The 27,495-nt window shown below is 45.2% G+C and overlaps 1 protein-coding gene across 3 annotated transcripts in view; it reads right to left on the minus strand.

The window, feature by feature from the left end:
* Positions 1-211: 211 nt before the first annotated feature.
* TMEM267 (transmembrane protein 267) overlaps positions 212-27,495 on the minus strand; it is a 48,002-nt gene continuing 20,718 nt past the window's right edge. For all 3 annotated transcript variants that reach the window (XM_078675040.1, XM_078675038.1, XM_078675039.1), the window contains exons 2-3: positions 7,335-7,721; positions 212-4,176 (exon numbers count right to left, since the gene is read on the minus strand). In XM_078675040.1, the coding sequence (XP_078531166.1) occupies positions 3,841-4,176; positions 7,335-7,646 (648 nt within the window). In that variant the 5' untranslated portion in view covers positions 7,647-7,721 and the 3' untranslated portion in view covers positions 212-3,840. The remainder of the gene's footprint in view (positions 4,177-7,334; positions 7,722-27,495) is intronic.

A 27,495-nucleotide genomic window follows, 5' to 3' on the forward strand; every position in this document is an offset into this window, starting at 1 on the left:
TTTGGACCAAAAATTGCAACGATACCACGTAGGATTTTGCACCTGAATTCCTCTGAGTCACATGAACACATCAGCACATTTAGAAGAGAGTTGAACAACCTGGTGTCCTAAAAGCATGGCAAAATATCTAACTTACTAGATCAGGAAGTCAAATACAAGCCAAACTCTCTTTCATAGCCAATGATCCCTGCATGCACCACTGCAAACCGTGTTACATTCCAGAAGAACAGTGGGTAGTTTAATAGAAATGCCACTCTTTTCTAAAAGAGACCAAATTGATCTACTACAGAAAGTAGTACGAAGGCCACCTTAATAAAATGGCACATACTACATCTAGATGATGCCTCGATCTCTGGGCATCATCTAGACACAACAATTCAAAATGCATAAACCAGAATATGCAATGATGTGGGTTATTTCATCATAATACAACTTCAAACATGTATAAGCATTCGGTGCAAAGTAATCTTTGTGAACATATAGACATCTGTTAGAACACAGTAGTTTTATGAATTGTGTGTCACAGTTAACAAACGTATTCTGGAATTAGATTGTCTATAGAGCACAACATGTAAGGAATTTGAAATAGGCAAAAACAGAGCAAACAAACTTGTATTTTTACATTTACTGGTTACGAAATGAGGAGCAGATAAAACTGATTTTTCCCAGGATGCAGTCATATTTAGAATTTGGGGCAAATCAATGGATCTGCTCCGTCAGCAGGAAATGCAGCGCAAATTTATTTGTTCTACTGTTTTCCACCACAAAAAAACTTTTGTAAAATGGCACTATTTTAGACTTACTCGATCTGATTATTATTATGCATCTTGTAGAGCGCACGGCTACACCCGACGGGATTGATTCATACATTCCAGATGAGAAAGTCAGAACTATACACCTTCTGGAAAAATCTTACATTTCTGCCTTATGTGATGTATCTAACAATCAACTTGCCCTGGAAGCCATGGATTACTACAATTCCCAAGAAATTTCGGCCTCCGGAAATTATTGAATAAACAAGTGTGCATTTGCCTTTGTATTTTTCAACCATTTACATTCCCTTCCATGTCAGGCACTTGTAGTAGTTCTGTATCCCTTTGTGTTTGGAATGGGAAACCACCTGCAAAATGCAAGGACCCACAACTATATGAGTTTGTGGGTGTTCATTGATTGTATTTTGCAAGACAACCCCCTGAACACTCAAATTCCCATCCCTAACCTTACAAATGTGGCAAAGAGCAAGTTACTTACTTTCTGCAACACTTTTTCTGGTGGAGACAGTATCTGCCTGTGGATTCCTCACCTTTCGACTTACCCCAATGCGCAACATTCCACGGAAACTTCTCCTCAGCTCTCACACGTCGACGAGGCCGTCACAATGGAACGGCATCGCACGCGACTCCGGGTAACATCATCAGAGCCATAGGAGGACATCGTTAGCATGCTGACGTCAGTGCCACCCATTTTTTCCGGGCCTTTGAGGAGAAAAGGGCGAACCAACAACCTTCTCACAAGTATACATAGTATACAAAACACAACCAAAAATGGAAATTCTACATCATAGATGTTTCCCAATTCAAATTAAACTCATGATTCAAGCAATAAATCACATAAAATACAAACTGATGAATTTTTGGTATAAGCAGACAGGCAATGGGGAGGCAGGTGGGTCAGTGAGGAATCCACAGGCAGATACGGTATCCACCAGAAAAAGCGTTACTGTAGGTAAATAACTTATTCTTCTGATGGATACATCTGCCTGTGGATTCCTCACCTTTTGAAGTGAATCTCCAAGCAGTCCTGCTCCCGAAGGAGGGGGCCTGCATGCTTATATAAAAAAATCCTGCTCACAAAACGAGCAAAATGGCCGTCCCTCCTCACTTTCGAATCCAATAGTGCTTCGCAAAAGTGTGGAGGGAGGCCCAAGTTGCCGCTTTGCAGACGCCTATCACAGGGACACCTCTAGCCAAAGCTGAAGAAGAAGACTTGGCTCTGGTAGAATGGGCATGAATACCTTCAGGAGGATCCTTCTTGGCCAAGGCGTAGCAGATCTTGATGCGCAGGATTATCAACATGGACAGCATTCTTTTGTGGACAGCCTTGCCCTTCATCTTGTCCACATATCCTATGAAGAGTTGATCATCCAGTCTGAAGTCCTTGGTTCTGTCCAAGTAGAAGCAAACCGCCCCCTTGGGGTCCAGGCGATGAAGTCTCTCTTCCTCCTAAGAAGGGGGAGGGTAGAAAGTGGGTAAGGTGATGGATTTTCCCAAATGGAATGGGGTGACCACCTTAGGCAGGAAAGCAGCTCTGGTCCGAAGAACCAACGTATCCGCATGGAAAGATGTAAAAGGAGGCCTGGAACGAAGAGCCTGCAATTCACTCACCCTCATACCTGCTGTGATTGCCATCAAAAATAGTTTTAAATGAGAGAAACCTTAAAGGACAACTATGCAAAGGTTAAAAAGGCGAACCCATCAAAAACGTAAGAACTAGATTCAAATCCACCTGAAACAAGATAAAGGGAGCAGGAGGAAACCTATTAGTGAGAGCCTTAATGAATCTAATAACTAAGGGAGATTAAAACAAACAGGGTTGATCCGGCAAACAAAGAAAAACTGACTAGGCAGATAAATAACCTTTAACAGTTGCTACACTGTTGTTCCAGGAAAAGAGAAAAAATCAGACATTAGATAAATGGTTGGTTATGGGATCAATTGACTTCTCTCTACACCATTTTACAAATTTAGCCCACCTACCAGAATAGACAGATTTGATTGAGTGTCTTCTGGCCGATAAAATAACGTCCACCACATCCGGTGGGAGAGAAAGAATCCAGGTTGGCCCATTTAATCTCCAGGCATGAAGGTGCAGGGTCTGGAGGTGGGGGTGTAGAACCTGCCACTGCGATTGCGAGAGGAGGTCTGTCCTGAGGGGGAGGGCAGCGGAGGGTGCAATGAGAGGTATAGGAGGTCTGTGTACCACACCCTTCGCGGCCAATGCAATCTGGGGCGATCAATAAGACTTGTGCCCCGGTCGTGGCCTCCCGCTCCTTCAGGGCCTTTGGATTCATCCGCTTACCCGACGTCTTGATCCGAAGACAAATACCACAAACAATATTTGTGAGGGTCAGTGTTGGACATCTGGCTCCCCGCATTCTTTGCACGGCTTGAATCTCAAATTTCTAGGAGTAGTCATCTTCAAAGGCTACAAAGTCACAGCAACAGTATCAAAGAAAACTCGCAGAATGGAGAGCCGGGGAAAAAACAGTTACGCATTGTCGGTGCGGAAAAAAGGGAACAGACGAGGTCTTCTTATGGCTCAAAGAAGTCACGTGGAGTCGCATGCAGAGCCGTTCAATTGTGGCGTCCTCGTCAATGTGAGACAGCTGAGGAGAAACGTTTCTGTGTAATGCTGTGCATTAGGGTAATTCAAAGGGTGAGGATTCCACAGGCAGATGTATCCATCAGAAACACCCATTACTTGTGGATTCACAGACTAATAAATGCAAAATAAGAATCCTGTTTATATGAGTAGCAAATTACTTTTTGTGCACACCTAAAGTTCTACATGGATACACAAAATGTTAGTGGATCGGGCCCATGGCTTGGATATCATCTGTATATAGGAAAAACACATAAGCATGTAGAAGAATAATTGCAGTTCAAGAGGTCAGAAAATAAATTCATGTCTCACTAAAAGATAAAGAGATAGCAACAAGATTCCAAATCCCGAATACAGGGCTCTGTCCGGATCATAATATTTAACACTTTGAAAGAGTATAAGTTTAATTCCTGGTCCATGTCCAATACTCTGGTGCACACTAGACAATACACCACTGCCTTACACATCTATACGTATGCCATGTTTAACAGACAAGATCTCCCTTGTTCCTGTCAAGTACATAATTAAGGAGCAAACATGGGGTAAAGTTGCTGTGATGGCCACATAGAGCCAGTATGGCAATGGTGCAGTTTTTCCAAATGGACAGATCCAGAGACCATGTCGGATTCCATCTCGGACGTGATGTGAAGTCCAAGAGATGAACAGCATCCAAGGAAGGAAGCACCAGGAGTCCTTCAGCCTGAAAATGTGCATGATGAACTTCAGTGCCAGAGCCACAGCCGGGATCAGAGTGGAGCAATGTAAAGGCGGGCGTCGAGGAAGATTCAAAGCTGCCTTGAGCGAAAAACAAAAAATATAATCAATATATGTTCAGAATGTATTCCACTTGTTTTGCTATGTTCTAGCAATGTATATAAACTTTGAATCCAGACGCTGTTTATATAACAAAAGGATTATATAAAATAAATCCAAAATGCCATCTAGTACTCCCCAGCTTCGCAGATATCTAGTATTCGTGTTGAGCCTCCGACTAGTGCATATACGTTTGCGAAGGATAATGAGGTTTTTTGGATCTTTTTGTCGATGGGATCTTCTTTACCCTTAGACAATTACGCTTGCGTATATCAGTCTCTCCACTGGCACTGCTTACTAATATTGCCTCCATAACTGGATTCACAAATGTCGAAAAGCCAACCCAGAGAGGTTCTGTGTATCTTGAATACAGAGCACATAAAATATATGGTGTTGAATATGTATGCTATTCTCTAGGCTGATAGACCGCATATGGTGTGAGGCTCTCAGAATACATGGAAGCTAGAGTTGGATCACCCACCGACCCCGCACCAGAATACCATTGTGGGTGATTGTGCGCTTTATAAATACAAATAACAATACTGATGTCTAAAGCAAGCTTATAAAGCAGTGGTTCATGGCTTGCACTCAAACCAAAAAGGTGACCTTGCAAGCACAAAGTAATTAATTCTAAATTTCTTCAACTAGCCTACTCTAGAAAAACTCGAATGAATGAGTAGAACTATTTCAGACATTTGGTCTAGTATAGATATTGTACCAAAAAAGGCAGGGTCTTTCTATTCGGACCAAGAATGTTCCCTACCAGTCGAAACCCCACCCCGAATATAAATTTCAGAAGGTGATATGTAATTGACATTTTGAAATAATTTCTTAAACTACAGAGATACTACAGCATGAGGTAAAGTTTATAGAGTTGTGTAAGGTACAACCTGATATATCACCAAAAGAAGAAGAATCTCGAGTGGAGTAAGGGGGCCCACCTTTGCTGTACAGGGACAACTCGGGAGGTTAGGGTCTATTTAAATCAGAGGTATATCACGTGGGTACAGGCATGTCAGATCCGTATCAGATAAAATGTGTTCACATACATTGAATTAAATGCAACTAATATACATAGTTATACAACAGCAAAAAAGTATATTCATTAAAAACTATATCAATTAAAATTTATTTTAAAATGCTCATTACTTTAAGAGAAGGGTTTGCTAAGGATTTGATTTATTGAGACTTTCTTCTGGAAGTAGGATTTTTCTTGTGGCTTTACTCATGATTAATTATCTTTCTTTTGTATTACTATTGCCATATTTTTATAGTTGTGGCTCTTTTTTTCTGAAGGAAATTCTACAATTAAGCTTTTAAAAAATACAGATAACCTTCAGACATGTTTAGAGCAACAGGTAAGTAAGTTCGGATAACTACCCTGATTTTATGGAAAAAACTATGCCATTTCCTGATGTCTACTGGTGAATAAATGTTGTCCGATAGTGTAACAGTTTTAGGTCCCAACACGCTAGAGCAGCGGTCTTCAAACTTTTTAATGCTGCACCCACCAGTAAAAAACAAATAGCCCCCCCCCCCACAATATTTCACAATTAGTCTATAAAATCTACCAATGTTTAAATATGTCTAGACTTATTTAAACATTACAGTTATGTTAAACCTTTTAAATATGCAATCAAATATATGATTGCCAAACATACTACCATATAACTATTTATCTAGGCCTTACTAACGGGTAAAAGTATCCACAGTGTGGTCATCCAAAAAGGGAGGGGGAAGAATATTTAGAGTCCCTTCCCTTTTGACACATACTCCCAGATAGATATAAATGACAAAAATGTTAGTAATGGCCAATTACAGGGTGGCTAACTACTGATCATTTGTTTTGAGCTTACAACAGAGCACTGCTACCAGAATTATGCTTCTTTTAACCAGAGTCTGGCACCCCCCCTGTGATCAGTTAAGGCTCCCCCTAGGGAGCCCGCACCCCAGTTTGAAACTCCTGCACTAGAGATTCTTAGACGTGAGCCTAAAATGTGTGAGCGCAAGGTTCAAATTCCATCTGGCTACACGCCTGCTGACCATGAAAGCAGATGTAGATCAGTCAGATGATATTTAATTGTTTCATTAGAATTGGAGAGGTCCCCCATTTTGTCACATATGGTGCTTATGGCTAACATATTGGTCTTAAATCATTTTCATCAACTTGAATATCCACCTTTAGAATTCAAAAGAACACCGTCTATAAGCAGATCTTTCCCTTTAGCAATGATCAGTAGCAGAACTTCAACCAATTGCTTCTGAATTGGTACTCTGCCATGGATTTCTAGCCATAGGTCAGATTAACCATGATGCCAAAGGAATTGCCCACGAGTGAATGAGTAATTGTAGGAAGTGCATGATGAAAGTCCTCCTCCACTTTGATGAGTGGTCTGTTATTAAGGGGCGTTTGACAGATTGCTGTGGATGGAGGTTCATGTGTTCAAATAATAATAATAATAATAATAATAAAAAAACATCAAATTAGACTTGGTGGTTCAGTTGAACCACAAGTATGGGAGACCGTCTCAGGCTGTCTTGAATTTCTGATGAACCCTAAGAATTAGAAGTGAAACCACAGACAAACTTCACCTACCATTCTATCAAGTTAGATGAGTTCCAAAGATATGAATGTCCTGTTGAGCCGTGGAAATCAACATGTAGGCAATTACCGTTTGCTTGTGCCAATATTAGTATAGGTCTGTTTTACAATACTGGTGATCTTCAACATTGATAACTGATTTTTATTACAATACCAATAATAATCAACATATACTATTGTAACTATGATTTCTTGATATAATTAATCTACTTACATAAGTGAATTCCTCCATTTTACAGAAATCAGCTAAAAGAACAAATCTTAACTTACCTTAGCCTCCAAAGGAAAATCAGCAGGATGTAGCATTTTCACAGATGTCTCAAAGGTAAGCATTGTATATGATGTAAGCCTCAAACAAACAGAACATTCACCTAATTACAAACTGTCTAATTAGTGACTTAGACTATATATATAAACCAATGGCCTACACATTTTTTTTGTTATTCTTCGACAAACTAGCCAATTCACTTCCATAAAAAGTACCACCCGTATGACAAAATATGGAACAAAAGCAGCTTCCGAGTATCATTCTACTTACCTTCAGAGAGAAAGAGCCTGCTAGAAAAAAGTGGTCCACGTCGATGACAGAAGCAAGGAATCCAGCTAGTAGGACTTCATAGAAGTCACTTTTCTTCCTGAATCCAATCACGATTGCCCAGGACCACATGCCTACCAGGCCATGCACTGTATTGTCTGTAAGTGCCCGCAACCAGTCATTTCGCTGAATTAAAGAAAACCGCAGGAATTGGTCAGACAGAAAGCAGAATATCCCCAAACCAAGGCTGGAGACGACAGAGGTTGTGCTGAAGGTCTGCAGGAGAGCATTTGTCTTTTCCACCTCAGTAGCCATAGTAACTGGCTGGTTACTACACAAAGAGTTACTTCTGAATGTCGGCAGTCCATCCTATTTCAATGTTACTTCATTCTGAAAAACACACAGACAATTAATACAAACCTACATCATTTGTACACGCCTCTAGTCACATTTACCACAAAAAGATGTAAAAATGTTTGTATACATGTTAGCATTTAATGTCTTTTCGTCAAGTTATTAAGTTAAAATAAGATATTGGGCTCAGATACCATAGCGTAGCCAAATCTTAGCTTTAGTAAGACAACACAAGTTCAGGACACATGGCTTAGTCCAGGACTATTTGATAACTAGTTGAGAAAGCAAGGACAGCCCAAATATATCAAACATAGGGTGTTATTTAAGGTTTGACTTACAGAGTAGTGTTGGTAACGAGGGCACTGGACTTTACCTCCATCATTTTTATTTATAAAGTTTTATATAGCGCGAACAAGATCCCGAAGGATATCAGAGCGCTTTACAATAAGTTGGTAGAGAGGACAAAATTAGATATACACAGCAATTGTGGAAAGAAAAAAAAAGAAGAAAAAAACCAATTAAAAACAGTAAGTAATGGTAAACATAAAAGGTATAATATTATGCAGTCGATCCGGTCCGTGGCGGTTAGTTGTGCCATGGAGCTAGGAACAAAGAGACAGCCGCCTTATGAGTGCCACAACCCCTTATGGTAGGAATTTGCTCATTAAGAATCTTTTTGCTTCCAGTTTGAAAGCAGTCGTCGAGGCGAGTCTGCGTACATCCAGAGGAAGAGCGTTCCATATGTTAGGGGCAGCACCAGAGAAGGCTGGGTGACAAGTTCTCTTTTTGCGAAGGATGATAGGTTTCAGGAGGAGAGTAGAGGCGCATCTAGATGCCCTCACCCCGCAGGATAATTCAAGTTTTTGCGCTAGATATGTGGGAGTATTGTAGTGAAGGGCTTTGTGCGTCAGGATTGCAATCTTTAGCTGGATTCATGCTTCAAAAGGTAGCCAGTTGAGAGATTTAAGGACTGGGGATATATGCTCATTTCGTTTGGAGCCTGTAATCAGTCTTGCTGCAGAGTTCAGCGAGGCCCTAAGTGGAGCCAAGGCGTATTTAGGAAGGCCATAGAGAGTTGCACTACATTAGTCTAACCTTGGTAAGACAAGAACTTGTACCACCTGCTTGAAATCCTTTTGTGGCAGGAAGGGTTTGATCATTCTGAGTGTCCTCATTAGGTGGTTGGCTCCCTTACAAATATTGTTGATACGAGTCTTCATACTCAGGTGCTTGTCCACTGTGACTCCGGGCGATTTGGCTGAGTCTATGATGATCGGAGTGCAGTTGAGTTGTGAGGTGAGGCAACCAGAGATCGATCTTGGGGGTGTGGTTCGGCGGGGAGATGAGCAAGAATTCCGTTTTGGAAGTGTTAACCAATTTTGGGTCGACGTGAGGATAGAATTTAGTGAAATGATGTTGTCCGGGGATGACATTTTCAGATAGAGTTGTGTGTCATCGGCACACATGTGGAAGAGAATATTCATAGAGTTAAGTAAGTTAGTAAGAGGTTCCAAGAAAAGGTTAAAGATGATAGGAGAGAGGGCAGATACTATAAGTACTGGGGAGGGCTAGGAGAGAGAGTGGTTTGTCTTGAATCTTTAAGATCTGTGGAGAAGTAAGGAAGAGAACCAGTGGAGCACCCGATCTGAGAAACGCATTCTGTTTTGTAGGATGGATAGGAGAATGTCATGACTGACCGTATCGAATGCAGAGGAGAGGTCAATGAGGATCAGGAGGCAGGATTCATTTTTGTCAAGCATTTTCAGGATGTCATCAAAGATGTGTAGAAGGGCTGATTCAGTGCTGTGACCCCTCTGGAAACCGGATTGATGATGGTCTAAGAGCTGGTAAGTCATAATGTGAGCACAGAGCTGGGATTGGGCACATGTTTCGAGAAGTTTCGCTAGGTTGGAGATGTTGGAGATAGGACGGCAGTTATTGAGATCCGATTTGTCAGTGTTGAGTTTTTTTTTAGAATAGTTGAGACCTGGGCTGCTTTTAGGCAGTCGAGGATCAAGCCTTGAGATTAGGAGGCGTTTCCAATCCTGGTCCAGGTGGGGATGAGAGCGGTCTTGATCTCTTTGAAGATGGCCGGAGGCAGCGGGTCCCCAAAGTGGTTAGATGGGTTGACAGTCTGGAGAATTTTTTCAATGTCTTTTTCACTTAAAGTGCAGAAGGAGCCCCATGAAGCATTGTTCTTAGCGTCAACGACGGTCGGGATATGCTTTTAGGAGAAGTCGGAGGGCGAGGCAGCTAAAGAAGGGGGCCTTCTTAGAGGCAAGGTCAATGGAGATGAGTCAGGATTCGCTGTGAAGAAAGTGTCAAATTCCTCGCAAGAGGGTGGGATGCCATTCAAATCAGAGAAGCTTGGAGCGGTAACAGATTGCTGTTTGACCAGTTCGAAGAGTTTCTTGGGACGATTTGATGCATGATCTAGTTGTAATCTGAAGTAGTCAACCTTAGCTTTCTTGATCTGTTTGTTGTAGAGGCCTCTGACAACTCTCAGAAGTGTTAGTTGATCCTAGGAAGGATTGGAACGCCAGGATCTTTTAGCTGCTCTAAGATTACGACTTTCGGAATGTAAGTATTCGTTGTACCACGGTTTGAACATTTTTGATGAGGTATTTTTAAGTTTAAGTGGAGGAATGTCGTCCATGATCATGGCGATGCACGAATTGTAGTGGTCCGTGAGAGATTGAACCTCAACCAAGTCAGCTTGGGAGGAAAGGACGGATTTACAATGAACAGCTAGTTTGTCATGATTTATTGATCTGAGATCTCGTTTCAGAATCTTTGATTTAAGCGTTTGAGCCTTCCTCAATATCACCTCCCTGTTAATATAGAAAAGGATGCTGGGATGGTCCGACCAATCATGTTCCTTGGAGATGATGAGGTCAAGGATTTCCCCTTTCGTGTGGGTAGGTTGATCACAGAGCTGTGACAAATCATGATCATTTAGAAATTATTTGAGGCAGGATATCGCTGGGTCATTGTGTTTGGACCAATGCAGGTTTTTTTTTATTTTTTTATTTTTATTTATCAGTTTTATCATGTAACAAAAACAACAAATACATGTCACATTTCAGTCACTTTCCTTATATAAAATGTGTACATAGCATGATAGTAAAGATCTGAGGCTTGTAAATAACATGAAGTCATGTCGGCGTTACACAGAACACATATACACATCAAAGCCCAAACAGTAGGGAGGGCAGAAATAGAGAATTAAGAGTGGTGCACGGTGTCAGTAGCCTGTTTGAGTAAGTCCGCATTGGCACGTAGATATTCAGAGAGCAGGACCCATATGTCTGAGGGTTTAGAATTGGAAGGCAGCTCCTCTGCGTATATCAAAAAATTATCCCTGCAATAGGCAGCATCCACAAACCAGTCTGTGAGCGATGGGGCACGTTTGCTGTCCCAGTGTATAGAGAGTCTACGCTTTGCCAGTAGCAGCAATATAGCCATTAGCTTTTTCCCTTTTGCCCTAAGTGGAACTGGACCAATGCAGGTTGAAGTCCCCTAGGAAGATTTGTGATACTGCAGAGTCGACATTGCTAGAGATGATATCCATTAAGTGATCAATGAAAGGGAGATTGTCTCCCGGTGGGTGATAAAAGGTGTGAAGTTTACAGATTGGTAGGTTCTTACTTGAGATGCTGAGACAAAGATATTCGCAGGAGGAGGGGGGGTGGAAGAGGACTCCACCTGAGAGATAGAGAGAGTATTCCTATAAATGCAGGCTAGACCACCACCCAATTTCAGATTTCTGTCAAGCCTGACAATATCGTGAGTGGGAGGTACTAGGAGGTCTAAAATAGGAGTAGGAGCGGAATTTAGCCAAGTTTCGGTGAAGATGATAATATGTAAGTCGTTGTGTTGGATGAGGTCAAAGATATCAGAGGCGTGTTTACTGCCTGATCTGCAATTTAATAGTACGCACTTGAGGCAAAGCGGATTAGAGGGTGAGGAGTCTGGGAGAAATTCACCCTAGTGAGGTAAACAGAAATGCTGCATCTCAGATTGCGGGAAGGGACTCTGTTTGGGTTGGGAAGAATGGAGTGTACTTGCCTCGGAGGAGTCAAGTTAGCATTGGACCAAGAGGAGCAAAAAGAGAGAGATGGTCTTGAGGAACAGTAGCCACTAGGCCGGGCTTAAGGCATCTGAGGCTGGGTGGAGAGTTTGGAGAGGGAAACGATGGGGGCTAAAGACTGCCCATTGTGGTTGCTAAGTCCTGTAGAGACTCTGGGCCAATTATTATACTGAGCATGGTGAGGAGATCTTTCGAGAGGGCCTTCACGTCATGTAACTCAGTTGAGAGATTTAACAGTTGAAGAGATATATCATCAAGGCGTGCCGTCAAAAAGGAGTAATGGTCGGGAGAGGAAGGGAGTGCAGGAGAGACTGAGGGTGATAGCGGGTCATGAAGAAGTACTGTGGGGTCCACTAAGGTGGAGGGAGGTTCATGGCTAGGTAGTTGGTTGGAGAGTACTAGAGGACAATTCAAAAGTGAGGTATGAACCATCACAGATGGGAGGGGGGGGGGGAGGACATAAATCAGAGGGTTGGCTTGAAAAGAATCCAAAGGGGAGCATTGCCCAGAAACCGGCCTAGCTGGGAGCAAAGTTAAAGGGGAGGAGGAAAGGGTATCAACGGTTAATCGCTGAGATAAAATGGTTTGAGGAATCAACCTACCACGAGGGTCACCCAGAGTTGGGCTGAGTCGACAGAGCGAGTGAGACCACATGACCGTCAGATAGCTGAGGTGTTGATCTGAAGGGTTGACGCCAACCAACCGAGGGCGAGGAGGTTCTGAAATTGCCAGAGGGGGATGGATTGAGGGAGGGAGAGGGACTCGCGATTGAAAGTGGAGGGGAACTAGCTAATCCTATCGGAGAGGTAGTGGCTGTATAGGGGTCAGTGGAGTTGCTGTATACCAATTTCTGAAGGGTGGGGTAGATCTTGGCCAACTTAGCAAGGTTGTCATTGGAGGCTTGTATTAGAATGATCCCATTATTGTAGAGGGTGATGGTGGTGGTGGCTTTGAGGAAGGGCGAGGGAGACGTTGAAAGCTTAAGACCATGGGGAGTTTTTTTAGAATCTGATATTCGCAGCTTAGAGTAGAGCACTGTGCGCCAACAAGCCCGTTTCCTAGTTTAGAATATAAGGTTGTTCACCTTGTTACCCTTGTTAGGACAGAAATAGGGGTAGGAAACTAGGGTTTCTGGGCTAGCCTTGAGGATTCGATGTTTGAAATTTGTTGCTCTGTTCTTGGAGAGGTTGGCTGGGTAGTTGATGATGAAGGTGTCGTTCCCGTTAGAATTGGGACTTATCTCCATTTTAAGCAGGGCACCTTGTGGTGAGGGAGCTCAAATAAGAGAGTAAGAGAGAGGAGGAATGCGGCGACAATTAACAAGCTCTCAGTGGAATAGGTGAGCGAGCATAAAAGATCACACGTTAGTTGAAAAGGAGCTTGCTGAAAACCCCCCAAAGGGTCCCAAAAAATGTAAAGTCCTAGGGTCTAAGTCTGTTCCAGGGCGTCAAAAAATGAGATGGGGATGAGAGGGATCAATTAAAATAAAATGACGACGCCACAGCCAAAACCACACAGTTTACAGGTCATAAAGGATAATAAAGAAAAACAAAAAAAGATATATTAAGGAAGGTAAAATATATATGCCGCCATTTTAAAGTCATGCAAAAACAACAGTTGATGGACAGAATGCAGAAAAATGTCATACATTCACCCCAGTACAGAGATATGGGCCTAAATCCATCGTTTTTTTGCACTCCACACCACCCCAGTTCAGACGTGGCCATATGCAAATCAGTCTTGACCCTGTGCCTCATGGGAACAGTCCAGCCCGAACTGCCAAGTCATGTCTTTCCTGGACTGGAATCAAGCATCCTAGGACCGGTTTCTGGCTATTAGCCGTCTTCAGCCAGGATAGCTTGACTCCAGTGGTGTGGAGAGCATGGGACTCACATCTGAGCATGTCCATTCCACTCAGGGAGACAAATGCAAAAACAGTTGATGGACAGAATGCAGAACAATGTCATACATTCACCCCAGTACAGAGATCTGGGCCTAAATCCATAGGTTTTTTGCACTCCACACCACCCCAGTTCAGACATGGCCATATGCAAATCAGTCTTGACCCTGTGCCTCATGGGAACAGTCCAGCCCGAACTGCCAAGCCATATCCTTCCTGGACCGGAATCAAGCATCCTAGGACCGGTTTCTGGCTATCAGCCGTCTTCAGCCAGGATAGCTTGACTCCAGTGGTGTGGAGAGCATGGGACTCCCGTCTGAGCATACCCATCCCACTCGGGGTGACAATACAAAAACAGTTGATGGACAGAATGCAGAACAATGTCATACATTCACCCCAGTACAGAGATCTGGGCCTAAATCCATCGTTTTTTGCACTCCACACCACCCCACTTCAGACATGGCCATATGCAAATCAGTCTTGACCCTGTGCCTCATGGGAACAGTCCAGCCCGAACTGCCAAGTCATGTCTTTCCTGGACCGGAATCAAGCATCCTAGGACCGGTTTCTGGCTATCAGCCATCTTCAGCGATACAAAAGGGGATGATGAACGGAGCGTTTGAACAAATCAAGCACTCACCCCCAGTCAACTGATCTGGGTTTAATCCATCACCATTCTTTAGTTCACTCAGCAACCCCAGTTCAGACATGGCTATATGCAAATCAGTCTGACCCTGTGCCTCATGGGAACAGTCCAGCCCGAACTGCCAAGCCATGTCTTCCCTGGACCAGAAACAAGCATCCTGGGACCGGTTTCGGATTCATAATCCTCATCAGCCAGGCTATCTTGAATCCAGTGGCCAAGTGAACAAGGGACTCACGTCTGAGCATACCCTGCCACACTTAGGGCGAACAAAGCGATACAAAAGGGGATGATGGACGGAGCGTTTGAACAAATCAAACACTCACCCCCAGTCAACTGATCTGGGTTTAATCCATCACCATTCTTTAGTTCACTCAGCCACCCCAGTTCAGACATGGCTATAAGCATATCAGTCTGACCCTGTGCCTCATGGGAACAGTCCAACCTGAACTGCCAAGCCATGTCTTCCCTGGACCGGAAACAAGCATCCTGGGACCGGTTTCGGATTCATAATCCTCATCAGCCAGGCTATCTTGAATCCAGTGGCCAAGTGAACAAGGGACTCACGTCTGAGCATACCCTGCCACACTTAGGGCGAACAAAGCGATACAAAAGGGGATGATGGACGGAGCGTTTGAACAAATCAAACACTCACCCCCAGTCAACTGATCTGGGTTTAATCCATCACCATTCTTTAGTTCACTCAGCCACCCCAGTTCAGACATGGCTATATGCAAATCAGTCTGACCCTGTGCCTCATGGGAACAGTCCAGCCCGAACTGCCGAGCCATGTCTTCCCTGGACCGGAAACAAGCATCCTGGGACCGGTTTCGGATTCATAATCCTCATCAGCCAGGCTATCTTGAATCCAGTGGCCAAGTGAACAAGGGACTCACGTCTGAGCATACCCTGCCACACTTAGGGCGAACAAAGCGATACAAAAGGGGATGATGGACGGAGCGTTTGAACAAATCAAACACTCACCCCCAGTCAACTGATCTGGGTTTAATCCATCACCATTCTTTAGTTCACTCAGCCACCCCAGTTCAGACATGGCTATATGCAAATCAGTCTGACCCTGTGCCTCATGGGAACAGTCCAGCCCGAACTGCCAAGCCATGTCTTCCCTGGACCGGAAACAAGCATCCTGGGACCGGTTTCGGATTCATAATCCTCATCAGCCAGGCTATCTTGAATCCAGTGGCCAAGTGAACAAGGGACTCACGTCTGAGCATACCCTGCCACACTTAGGGTGAACAAAGCGATACAAAAGGGGATGATGGACGGAGCGTTTGAACAAATCAAACACTCACCCCCAGTCAACTGATCTGGGTTTAATCCATCACCATTCTTTAGTTCACTCAGCCACCCCAGTTCAGACATGGCTATATGCAAATCAGTCTGACCCTGTGTCTCATGGGAACAGTCCAGCCCGAACTGCCAAGCCATGTCTTCCCTGGACCGGAAACAAGCATCCTGGGACCGGTTTCGGATTCATAATCCTCATCAGACAGGCTATCTTGAATCCAGTGGCCAAGTGAACAAGGGACTGACGTCTGAGCATACCCTGCCACACTTAGGGCGAACAAAGCGATACAAAAGGGGATGATGGACGGAGCGTTTGAACAAATCAAACACTCACCCCCAGTCAATGCCAGGAACCGGTCCTCGGAAGCTTGTTTCCGGTCCAGGGAAGACATGGCTTGGCAGTTCGGGCTGGACTGTTCCCATGAGGCACAGGGTTAGACTGATTTGCATATAGCCATGTCTGAACTGGGGTGGCAGAGTGGGCTAAAGAACGGTGATGGATCAGGCCCAGATCTTTTGACTGGGTGTGAGTGTTTGATTGGCTCAGATGCTCCGTCCATCACCACCCCCTTTTGTACCGCTTTGGCCGCCATAAGTGTGGCAGGGTATGCTCAGACGTGAGTCCCTTGCTCACTTTGCCACTGGATTCAAGCAAGCCGGGCTGAAGACGGCTGGAATGCCAGAAACCGGTCCTCGGAAGCTTGTTTCCGGTCCAGGGAAGACATGGCTTGGCAGTATTGTGGCCTAAATCCAGATTGTGTCTCATGAAGGCGATTATTTTCCCCAATGAACTGCATAAGCTGAGAATTAACATGCATTTCTATCTCCTGCCACTCTGTACCCCACCCCCGCTGCTTCTCAGCCACCACTATTTTTCTCCCCTGCTTCCCCTCTCTACTTCCACTGTACTGTCTCCTTTATCCCCCCACCCCACTGCTTCACACTCACTGCATTCCTCGCTCATCTGTCCCCTCCCGTTCTCTCCTTCTGTCCCTCAAGGCCCACTCGCCCCCACCCTCTCTTCTGTCCCACCCACTTCACGCTCCTCATACCCTTATACCCTGTTTAACCCCAACCCCTCTTAAATACCCCATGCAAGGTCTAGACTGCAGCAGTGCCCATGGATCTTTCTATGCGGTAAGCGTTTTCTCACCCCCCTTACCCACACAACGGGTGGAATGTGTATACCTCCCAGGCGGGCAACTAGAGCCAAATTTTTTTGGGGGGGGGGGGCTGAATAGTATTTCGGCGGGGGGGGGCTAATTCTTCCAACCACAGACTGAGTGGCTGTAAGAATGGGTGAACACAACAAAAGCCTCACTTACAAATAATGGTCTTTTAAAGACCTGTTAAGTACTCGGGCGCGGCTGCAATTAGATGCTCGCCAGCCCACGAAGACGTGTCAGCCCGGACTGACATACACGACGGGGGAGGGCTGAAGCCCCGTGAGCCCAATGGGTGTTGCGCGCCTGATACTTCCAGTCCAATATGTAGTGTTTCAGCCCAACCCCCACTCTGTTTTGATCTGCTGTATGTACAGAACCGTTAATTTAGCACAGATGTTGTGAGCATTTTTATATACTTCCAGTCCTGAACAAATCTTACACACAGGACCTGTGTCCTTTTACTACTGTTTCTCTTCTTTCGCATGCTTCAAATTTCAAAAGGCGGTTTTCATTCTAGCTGCTGCATCATGTGATATGATGCTAAGTGCAGCGCAATGTGTGGTTTTCGCAGGTAAAAATAAGATAAGGTCGAAGGTAGCCTCTAAAAAGGAAGGGTGGGTTTTGGTAGGTAACTTTTGTTAACAAACCAGTCTTAACATCACATTGACATCACCAGAGCGCTTTTGTTCATTTCCCCGCTATGGTCAATGCTTATTTAATGAAGGTGGAAAAAACTGTAGATTTCTTGCCTCATTCTCTTTATTTTATTACTTACAAACAGAGCATAGTTTGCCTACTCTGAATCCTCTTTGCTAAAAGTGACATTAGGATTTAGTTCTGCGATGCTTCGTAGGTGGAAGGAATGTGTATTACACGCTGCATCTCTGGATAAATGCACCAGTCTAAAAGTAAAAATTCCCTACATGTGCCACTTGTGTGTATTTTATCGTTCAATCTAGTTTCATCTTTTATCGCAGAATGACCATAAAGGTTTAGTAAAGAAGAGGTGTGCGGACGGCTTCAAATGCAACACGTGCTGTACTCCTGCAGCAGCTCTTGTAATAACTTCCTGAGCGGTTGTGTTATCAAAATTCTGTATTGCATTCAGGTGAAGCAAAATACATAAACTTGCTTAATGCAGTATCTCGGGTAAGCAGTTGTCTCATATACAGCGAGTTGAATTATGCATTGTGATCCATTTTTTTTAGGAAAAGGTCTAATAACCTTGATGTACAATGTTTGGTTCACAAACCAGTTTACCCCCAGTCTGCCTCTGACGGGGACAGACAGCCCTCTAGACGGCCAGGGAATTGTTTTATTTACTGTTTGGGGGGCGGGGGAGAGGCTCTCCTGGGCATGTGTCCGGGAGTGAGAGGGACCGCAGGCCTAACAGTCTTTTGGCCCTGGGGGAGGGGTAGATGGGGGTATTTACTGACAGTCTCCCCTTCCTAGAAGGGCCAAAAACCTAGAGAAGTGGCGTGAAGGGAAGTTATTAGTCTAGTGGGATTTCTGACCCCCCTATCGCCCCCATGAGAGGTAGACTGGGGGTAAACACCCCCTATCCAGCTCCAAAGAGGGGCCGGAAGACGGTTGTGCCTCGGGTGGTGGAGAGCACAGACCAACGTTCAGTGGAGGCGCTTTACCCTCAAAACAGTATCTCTTGTGCCCCTGCTTGGGTTTTGCTTCCTCAGTGCCATCTCAAGAAGAAATGTTCTAGGGAGAGAGCTCTCCCGTAATGAGAGGTGCTTAGGGAACATAGGTATGCACCCATCACTAATCAAAAGTGAAAGAAGACATTCTGCTGTCCTGTAAAAGGTACAAACAGCGCAATCACTGCACCACACACTGCCCGTAGAATGACGAAGGATCACCAAAGGTAGAAAGCAAAGGCTGCAGTGCCTCCGCTACAATGACGGATGGCAGCATCCCCAAGTGCTATGATAAAATGGTGCCAGAGCAGGGTGACTAGTGGGAGCCGAGTCCGACCTCAGAAGGACCACCACAAAGGCCAAATAAGGACAGTACTGCAGAATCTGGCAGAGCCTGGCGGAAAAGTCTGATGCGATCAGAGGTTAGGCAGATAGTGTATGTCCTTTGTGGAACCATGTGTGAATTCATTGGTCTAATTAGGGCTTACGCCCTGAAACATAGAATAAGCAAAACAATTCCCAACAGGTATCAATAGAGGGCAGTTAAATGTATGCAATCCGCATTACATCAACAAGAAGTCTAGAAAAAGTTTTTAAAAGGCTTATTATTCACCAATTAGAAGAAGGGTCTTTCACATGGCAATACAGTTAAACAGCACTGTACAGAACAAATCATGTGACAACCCGAAAGCACTTGGTGAGTAGTGATATGTACAATTGGTGATGGTGAAAGTGCAAGTGCTAAGGTGAACAGCGTGAACGACGCATAGTGACAAAGAATAATACAGTGATGGCTCCACAAGGTCAAGTTGCAGTCACTTAAAACATGATTGAATGAATTTTACAGGAGCACAAAACGTAAGATGCGCCAAATAATTATGCTGTGTTGTCGACGGCGTTTCGATCCCCGTGAGTCGGGATCTTACGTTTTGTGCTCCTGTAAAATTCATTCAATCATGTTTTAAGTGACTGCAACTGCAACTGCAAGTGGAGAAGCGTGGCTCAGTGGTTAGAGGCGGCAGACCCGGAAGCTGAGATCAGCCGTGGACCAGGGTTCGATTCCCCGCCTCGGCGGGTCTCGGGCTCAAAATTCCACGGACTCAACAATTCTCGCTCCGGTGCCTACTCGACTCACGGGGTCACACTCTGCGACTCTGGGCAATAGCTTGCTTAATCTCCACTACGGCCCCTCGTGGCGGGATGCCTGGCTTTCACCTTGTGGATACCCTGCCGGGGTATCTCACAGGGGAATACCAGGACGGGTTCCCTAAGCAAGCGCCTTGATACCTTCGGGTGATACGTGCGCTATATAAGTCGCAATACATTTACATTTACATTTACATTCTAATTGGTGAATAATAAGCCTTTTAAAAACTTTTTCTAGACTTCTTGTTGCTTGTTGATGTAATGCGGATTGCATACATTGTTTAACTGCCCTCTATTGATACCTGTTGGGAATTGTTTTGCTTATACTACATACCCATCCCAACGCGGTCTATGGGTTTACTCCTGTTGTTCCTACACACACTGAAACATAGAAAGCACAATAGAGGCACAAGGCCCCCACAAACAGCGCCTATCTGCCACTATCCTCCGGAGAGCTGTTACAGGGTCCAGTAAAGCTCAAAAGTATTCCTATAAGGAAGGTGGCAATATCATTTGGGTTGGACCATACAGTGAATACACACGTGAGGGGAGGTTGCTTCAGTTTTCCCCACTCCATTCTCATGAAAAAAAGAATGAGTTGGAGCCACACCAGGATGGACTTGCCATTGTAAGCACTTAACATGAACATGTGAATCTTCATTTGGTGAGTGAGTCCCTGCTCAGCCAAGCACTGACAGAGGAACTAATTCTGATCACAGACGTTAATTCACTAAAATGCTGGGATTAACAGAAGTGGCATCAACCCCTCTTAAAGCTAGATTGCATGCAGGGGTGAACCCCCGTACAGCCTCCAGATTCTGCTGTGGGGCCAGAGGATGACCAAAGAGAGCACACTACAAGACGTAAACAGGGTTCTTATGAGTCCAGTTTACATTTTACTCTTGCCACTACCTTTCTGAACCCTGAAATCAGTGGAAGAAAGGTCACTGTTCAACAAAGGGCAAGCCATGAGTAGATGCTTCAATCCCAGACGACTCCTAATTCACATCTTTTTAAACAGGGCAGGCATATTATATGCTGGGATAACTAGGTACTTTAGAACAATTTTAAAATGAAGATGATGCCAAATAATATTAATTCAATATAAATTCAAACCAAGGTCTGACTAGAGATTCAGTATTATCTATCAATTTTTCATTTTTCTGTTCAATCAAAATATATTATAGTTATTTATAAAAATTAATATAAAAATTAGAACATTGGAATGTTCAGCGCTCCATTGAAGACAATGGAATGCTCCGGGCTTCTAATGGCTGGTAGAAGCCCGGGGCATCAACATTCCAATGTTTGTTCATAGATGTTGATGTGAACAAAGGCCTCCCGGAACCCTAGGGGATTTCAACCTCCTCGGACTCCGTGAGGCCTTTGTTTTACAAATTAGAACAGTCTGCCCTCTAGTGGTGGAATGTTTGAATAGCCTTTGAGGCCTAGGTAGCGGGCTCTACTGGCCAATAAAGGTCTCCTCCCTTTTTAAAGGACCTAGCCCAGGGCCGGACTGGCTACCGGGCAGTTGTGTGTGCTGCCGAGATGGGGGCTAATTTCTCTGTGGTGGGGGCTTAATTCGTTGATGGGGACCTGCGTCCGCATTGAAATAAAAAAAAGCAAAACGAATTTCGTTTTTCACACGCAGATCCCTATCAACGAAATCCGCCCCCACCTCGGCAGCACACACAACTGCCCGGTAGCCAGTCCGGCCCTGACCTAGCCTTCGGCTCGGGATTTTAATGCTGGAGCGGGCCTTTAATGGCCGGTAGTTTCCGCTATGTCGGGCTCTAAGGCTATATTAAATACACTCCATTATATAACCCACAATAGAGAAGACGTTTTTCGATTTAAAAACAAGTTCAAAATATAAAACTATCCAAGCATTCTGACCACCCACATTTTTTACAGTTGGTGAAGGGAAACCTTCAAAACTAATGTGATCTTTTATTTGAGCATGAATTATTCTTGCAAGCAACCAAGTCATCAAATTGCTCATCTTTCTGACAATAGTTTTGAAAATGATCTTTAACGACGTACACATAGTTTCAGCCCATGAAATGTAGCCTTAATCATAGTATTTCCATCGGTACGCCGTTGCCCACAGCCCTCAAACCAAAATAACACACAGACACCAGTTCTTGGAGTGAAGAAGCTGCAGGTTTATTTGTTGTACAAATAAAAGGTGGGTTATCTTACAGGCGACCCCGTCCGCCCCGCAACCCCTTGTTGCAGGGTACCTGAAGTTGAGCCAATGAACACCAGCGGCCATAGCCCGGTGTGGTACCTGGGAGGATAAACTCCTCCCACCGGTGGACCTATCGTCCATCCACTGCGCCCTCTGAGCAAGGGAGAGTTAACTCACACCTTCCCCAGCCGGGCGGAGCGCTATATGGCAAGCCCCCGGTTGCTCAGGCTTACAACCGCCCTAAGGACTAACGGGGCGCCGTCGTACCCCAAGTTCCCAAGAAGGACCCCTTGGAGTATGTATGACTCTGCACGGTGCGCTTTGCACCGGAGGCTTCAGGTCCTGTTCCTGCGCCTGTCTTGTATAGGGATCGCCCTGTAACTCCTCCTGCAACAGAGACAATCATTAATACATCATACTGTCCCCCTCCCCACTTCCCCCCTTTTCAGCGGGTGAGCGGTAGGGAGGGGAGATGAAAATGGGTCTAGAGTCCGGGCGAGGAAGGGGGGCTGCCTAACGGCTGGACTGCTGAGGGGAGCAGCCAGGGATGCGACCTATCTATGGAGGGGGGCAGCAGCAAAGAGGGCGCGCGATAGGAGGGGCCAGCATATAAGCCCTCCCTAGGCCCCACCCCTTATCCCGCCCCCCTATAGCTCGCGCCGCACCACCCCACACCCCCCCCCCTCGAGGATGGGCTGCCCGGCTCCCCACGGCCATACTACGGGGCCTGCCCTCCTATGGGGTCCCCTGCAGGGACCACGGGCATCCTGCATAGTATTTCCATCGGTACGCCGTTGCCCACAGCCCTCAAACCAAAATAACACACAGACACCAGTTCTTGGAGTGAAGAAGCTGCAGGTTTATTTGTTGTACAAATAAAAGGTGGGTTATCTTACAGGCGACCCCGTCCGCCCCGCAACCCCTTGTTGCAGGGTACCTGAAGTTGAGCCAATGAACACCAGCGGCCATAGCCCGGTGTGGTACCTGGGAGGATAAACTCCTCCCACCGGTGGACCTATCGTCCACCCACTGCGCCCTCTGAGCAAGGGAGAGTTAACTCACACCTTCCCCAGCCGGGCGGAGCGCTATATGGCAAGCCCCCGGTTGCTCAGGCTTACAACCGCCCTAAGGACTAACGGGGCGCCGTCGTACCCCAAGTTCCCAAGAAGGACCCCTTGGAGTATGTATGACTCTGCACGGTGCGCTTTGCACTGGAGGCTTCAGGTCCTGTTCCTGCGCCTGTCTTGTATAAGGATCGCCCTGTAACTCCTCCACAGCCCTGGGCGTGGCGACCGCTGCGCCCAGAGCCCCACCTTTAGCTCCCTAGTTCTCATCTATTTTCCCCCGCTTTTCCCGAGCTTCACCCAGTCTGGTAAGAATATACCATGCCCACCTTGGACCAGTGTTGCTTTGTTGCCTCTGACCCCAGAGGCCACGCAATCCCGGCTCACTGTGTTTGCAGGGCCAGCTGTGTATTACCTATGCGTTACTCGCTTGGTGTAGGGTACATGCACGGCGTTCTAAAATTATTTTGCACGTATGAGTGTTGCATTGAGCGGGCTCTGGTGAATGGGATGAATGCTGGCTGAGAGGCAGCACTTGTCAGTCTTGCTGATACTCATCCGAGGGGCAAGTTTTCATTGTAACTAATAGACGATACACCCTTGTACTGGCATCTTATTTTTGGGCTGTGCTTGCTTCCTACGCTGCCCCTTTCAGTGCATTGTTAGTTAATTAATTCTTTACTTGCAGCAAGTTCCAGTTTACAAATACCCGCCATATCTCTGTGACAAGTAAACCAGAACAGTGAGACAAGCAAATCGACCTCCGGCCCTATTAATATAAAGATGGTCGGCTTCAATACAAGTGCCTAAATAACTTTATGTTAGAGGGACCCGGCCGAGTCCCGCTCTCGCTAATGCGAGCAAACTAGTTTATCCCTCTCGGCCCCCATCCCTTTACCCCAGGATTACCACTTAAATCCTGCCGGTAAGAGTCCCCTTGAGCGAAACCGTTTGTATGGGCCCGCATAGCCAGCAACCCTTCGCCTACCCTGCCGTAACTTAACCTAACCTGTCCCCCACGTCGCCCCGTTGGGGCGCTTGTTGGACCCGGGTGGCTGACACATTTGCCCTAAACACAAGCCTATATCATGTTGTGCAGCTATGGGACACTACTGTTTTTCCCTTCGTCTTTCCCTAACTAAAATTGTTGTCTAAGCTCTCCTTCTCGGGACAGACTAACCCCTACTTAAAACTACCTTAGGTCAGGATTGTGGGCCAGAGTTAATGTAAATAGTTCTATTTATTCTGAAAACTATACATCTCCTGCACCGCTTCCAGCCGCTGTTCTAATTTCTGATAAGGTGTTGCGAGATAGTGAACTGGACTCGGATGTTAATACCTAGATACGCCCGGTGGGGACCTGTTTGAAATACTCTGAGTTGTCAGTGAACTTGAAAAGTTTAATGGTTTTATGGTTTTATTTTATACTACTTGATTTTGTTCTGCCGCAAGTGGTTTCCCCTGAGCATGGATGTCTTGTAGGTAACTAGGTAGTGGAACATGCCGTGCCAGATATATTACCTTATTTATTGACCATGTGTTACTTACTTAGGGTTAGGTAACATGCTTGGTGATGTTAAAATAGGTTCTATACTGTATGAGTGCTATAATCGGGAGTACTACTGGTGATTGGGGTGAATGCCAGCATAGGGCCCAACTGGTCATCCTTGCTGTTACCCTCCATGAGGGCTATATTCTCTGCCAAAAAAAAAAAAAAAAAAAAAAATGTACTGACCTCGTATTATGGTTTGAGCTGTACTCCCTTTTAGTACGTAGGTTAATTATTAAATTCTTTACTTGCAGCAAAACTTGTGGTTCATCAGTGACACTTTATTGATCAAGATTAAAGGACCTGGCGTCCAAAGGCATGACTGTGAGTGATTTTAGGCCACAAAGATATCACTTCAGCAGATACATGCTCACTGCATGAGATTCAAAATTATCTCACTCGGGTACCCATGAAGGACGAGAATCACAAGCACTATTCACCAAGGCAGACATGAGCAGAGAACTAAAGACCAACACTTTAAAATTGTTGTAGCCTTCACTCTAATAATTGTGAGGCCCCCAAGGAACGAATGAAGGCTTCCTAGTCTTTGTAACTAAGCTGTCCCTAATGCAAGGTTGGAAGTTTCCTACTCTTCGTGCTATGATGACCCTATCCCAGAACTACCTAACAGTCCCAGACCGCAAGTAAACAGTGATCCTTTGCGTCACCTGGATACATTCTGAGGACCTCTAAATCCAAAGTATTGTTCTAGTGGGGCACCTTGAATATATTCTACACTAAATGTTTCATGTCGCCTGTCGATCATCGATGCGGCGATAGAAGGGGGGTCCCTAGTCTTTGTATAGTCTTTGTATATAAGCTGTCCCTCCAGGACAACCTATCAGTCCCAAACCGCCCAGTAAATAATGTTACAAATCGCATTACTTTGATGCATTCTGAGGACCCCCTATCGAATGTATTGGTCTTCTGGGATAATCCTTGAATATATTTTAAGGTAAAAATGTTTCTTGTCACCAACACGAAACCCTCTTTCTCACTCTAGCAGGCAGGTCTATGTTGGATTTACTATTGAACTCTGCTGGGTTCTATTTACGATGATCAGGATGCATTGGGGTTAATTTTATTTATGCTATATTCCCTGTTTTTTGCCGTAATAGTTCTTACATAAGCCCTTAAAACTGAGGCAAGTGTCTGTCCTTCTACCGGTATTGATACAATGTAATATCTATACTGGCAAGCCTAAGGGTCGTGACCACCTCCTGTGATTCTGGGCGAATCCCGCAATCACCCCGTGTCCACCACAAATCTAATGTGTCCCTGCGTAAATCTGCCTAATATAATAATAAAGTGCTACTTAACTGTATATAGATGCATGGTGTGGTAGCCTGCTGACGCCAAGGACATGGTGTTCAGTCCTGGACATTCCTTTGGCAACCTATTTTTGGATTGATGCCGGACCCGGAGTGAGAACCCACACTCAACCTGCCATTCCCTTACCGCTTTTGGGAAACTAAGAGATTCTGCAGGACTGCTAGTTTGTCCTTGCCTTGCCCTATTCCCCATGTGTCCCCAGTGCCTGTTTAGAAATCCCACTCCCAATAACTCCTAACTGCAGGGCCTAATCTGATGTATTAGGTGAAAACACGTAAGCATGTTCCGCAATTTACTTTGCCTTATGAAGACACATTATTACATTATCGCCTGAATTTATACGCTCCGCACGTGATTGTATTCAGCCACTATCTCTCCTTGTTCGCCAGACTCTTTGTCTTTACCCAGAATCTTTGTCTTTACCCAGAGGGGTGCAACATGTGCCTGTTATTCCTAAAATTGGGATGGGAAACTGGGTGGTCTAAAAATTGTTGTGGCTGTGAGTAAGGGTTGGCCTGGAACACCGGCTGCACTTCTGAGCTTAGCAAGTGTGCCGCCCAACTGATAATTTGCTGCCCATGTCCCTGCATCCCGCTATATAACACAACTATTGGCCTTATCGTGGTTGTTTGCTGCAAAATACAAATGGGAACAACTATGGCGTCATTGGTATAACTTCGAATGCTTCAGGTCTTAAATGGCAAGACTGTGAACGAACTCTAACGGGTCTCGTTGACTTAAATCAGGGGGAAGAGAAGGGTGGCACTGCTGCAGTGCCTCCTCTGTCTTCCCCCTGACTTACCCGGACGGCGCGTCTTTCGGCAGAATGCGACAGCACATACCAGCCGCAAACCGACTACCACCCCACCGGCATCCTTGTCTGCTGCGCGAACTCTCGCTCGGGCGCAGGCAGGTGTGGGGAGTTACACTGCTTTCTTTCCGTGCTCTCCATTCAACAATCCCTAAAAACACCATAAAAGGCAGCCAGCCCTGCCTGGTGGATAAGTGTTGCTTAAGTGCAGGAATGGTGGCGGCGCGAACGTCACAAGACGGAATGAAAGTTAAACGGAAGAAAAGAGATGTGACTTAAAACAAGGATCAGTGTCTACTTTGAATTGGAAAGGAAAGTGGCGATACCTATCTACACATTTCCCATACTGGCGCAACATTGGACCAATCGAGTTCTCGGTTAGTGAGTTCTGGCACCTGAGGCTGCACTCCCAGTTATTAATCAGGACTGCCAGTACCAGAATGCAAATGGCTGAGCGACTCTACCTGGATAACAGCCCGAAATCTCCACGATACAGAGCACGTTTCTCACACACAGCTCCTTTACAGTAGCACGCCATGCTAATCGTGGATAAAGCTGTACAACTTCCCAAATTTATTTTTTGAGAGACACATACTATAAATGTGCTTGGGATATTTACTTTACACGTCCGATGGCTGATCATTTCTCCATCTTAACCGTTGTTCACTAGTTGCAGGGTATTTCGTGTACCCACCTCAAAATGTCATTACTTGTAGAATCGATGGCCATTCTGCCCGGCAGTTAACTGAGAACGAGTGAAAGACATGCTCGTGCTTGACTGTATTCTTGAATCACCCAGATTCAACGATGCTTTAAATGTAATTGTAGATGTAGACTAATCTGATATGTTCCAGCTCAATTTTTTAATAATGGAAAAACAAGAACGCCTTGATGTACCTATGCTCCAAGCACAGCAGATAGTACTTGTGAGGTACCTGGCTTAGAGCCCAGACCACACTGA

The sequence above is a fragment of the Lissotriton helveticus genome, chromosome 2_1 (genome assembly GCF_964261635.1).
Source record: "Lissotriton helveticus chromosome 2_1, aLisHel1.1, whole genome shotgun sequence".
NCBI lineage: Eukaryota > Metazoa > Chordata > Amphibia > Caudata > Salamandridae > Lissotriton > Lissotriton helveticus.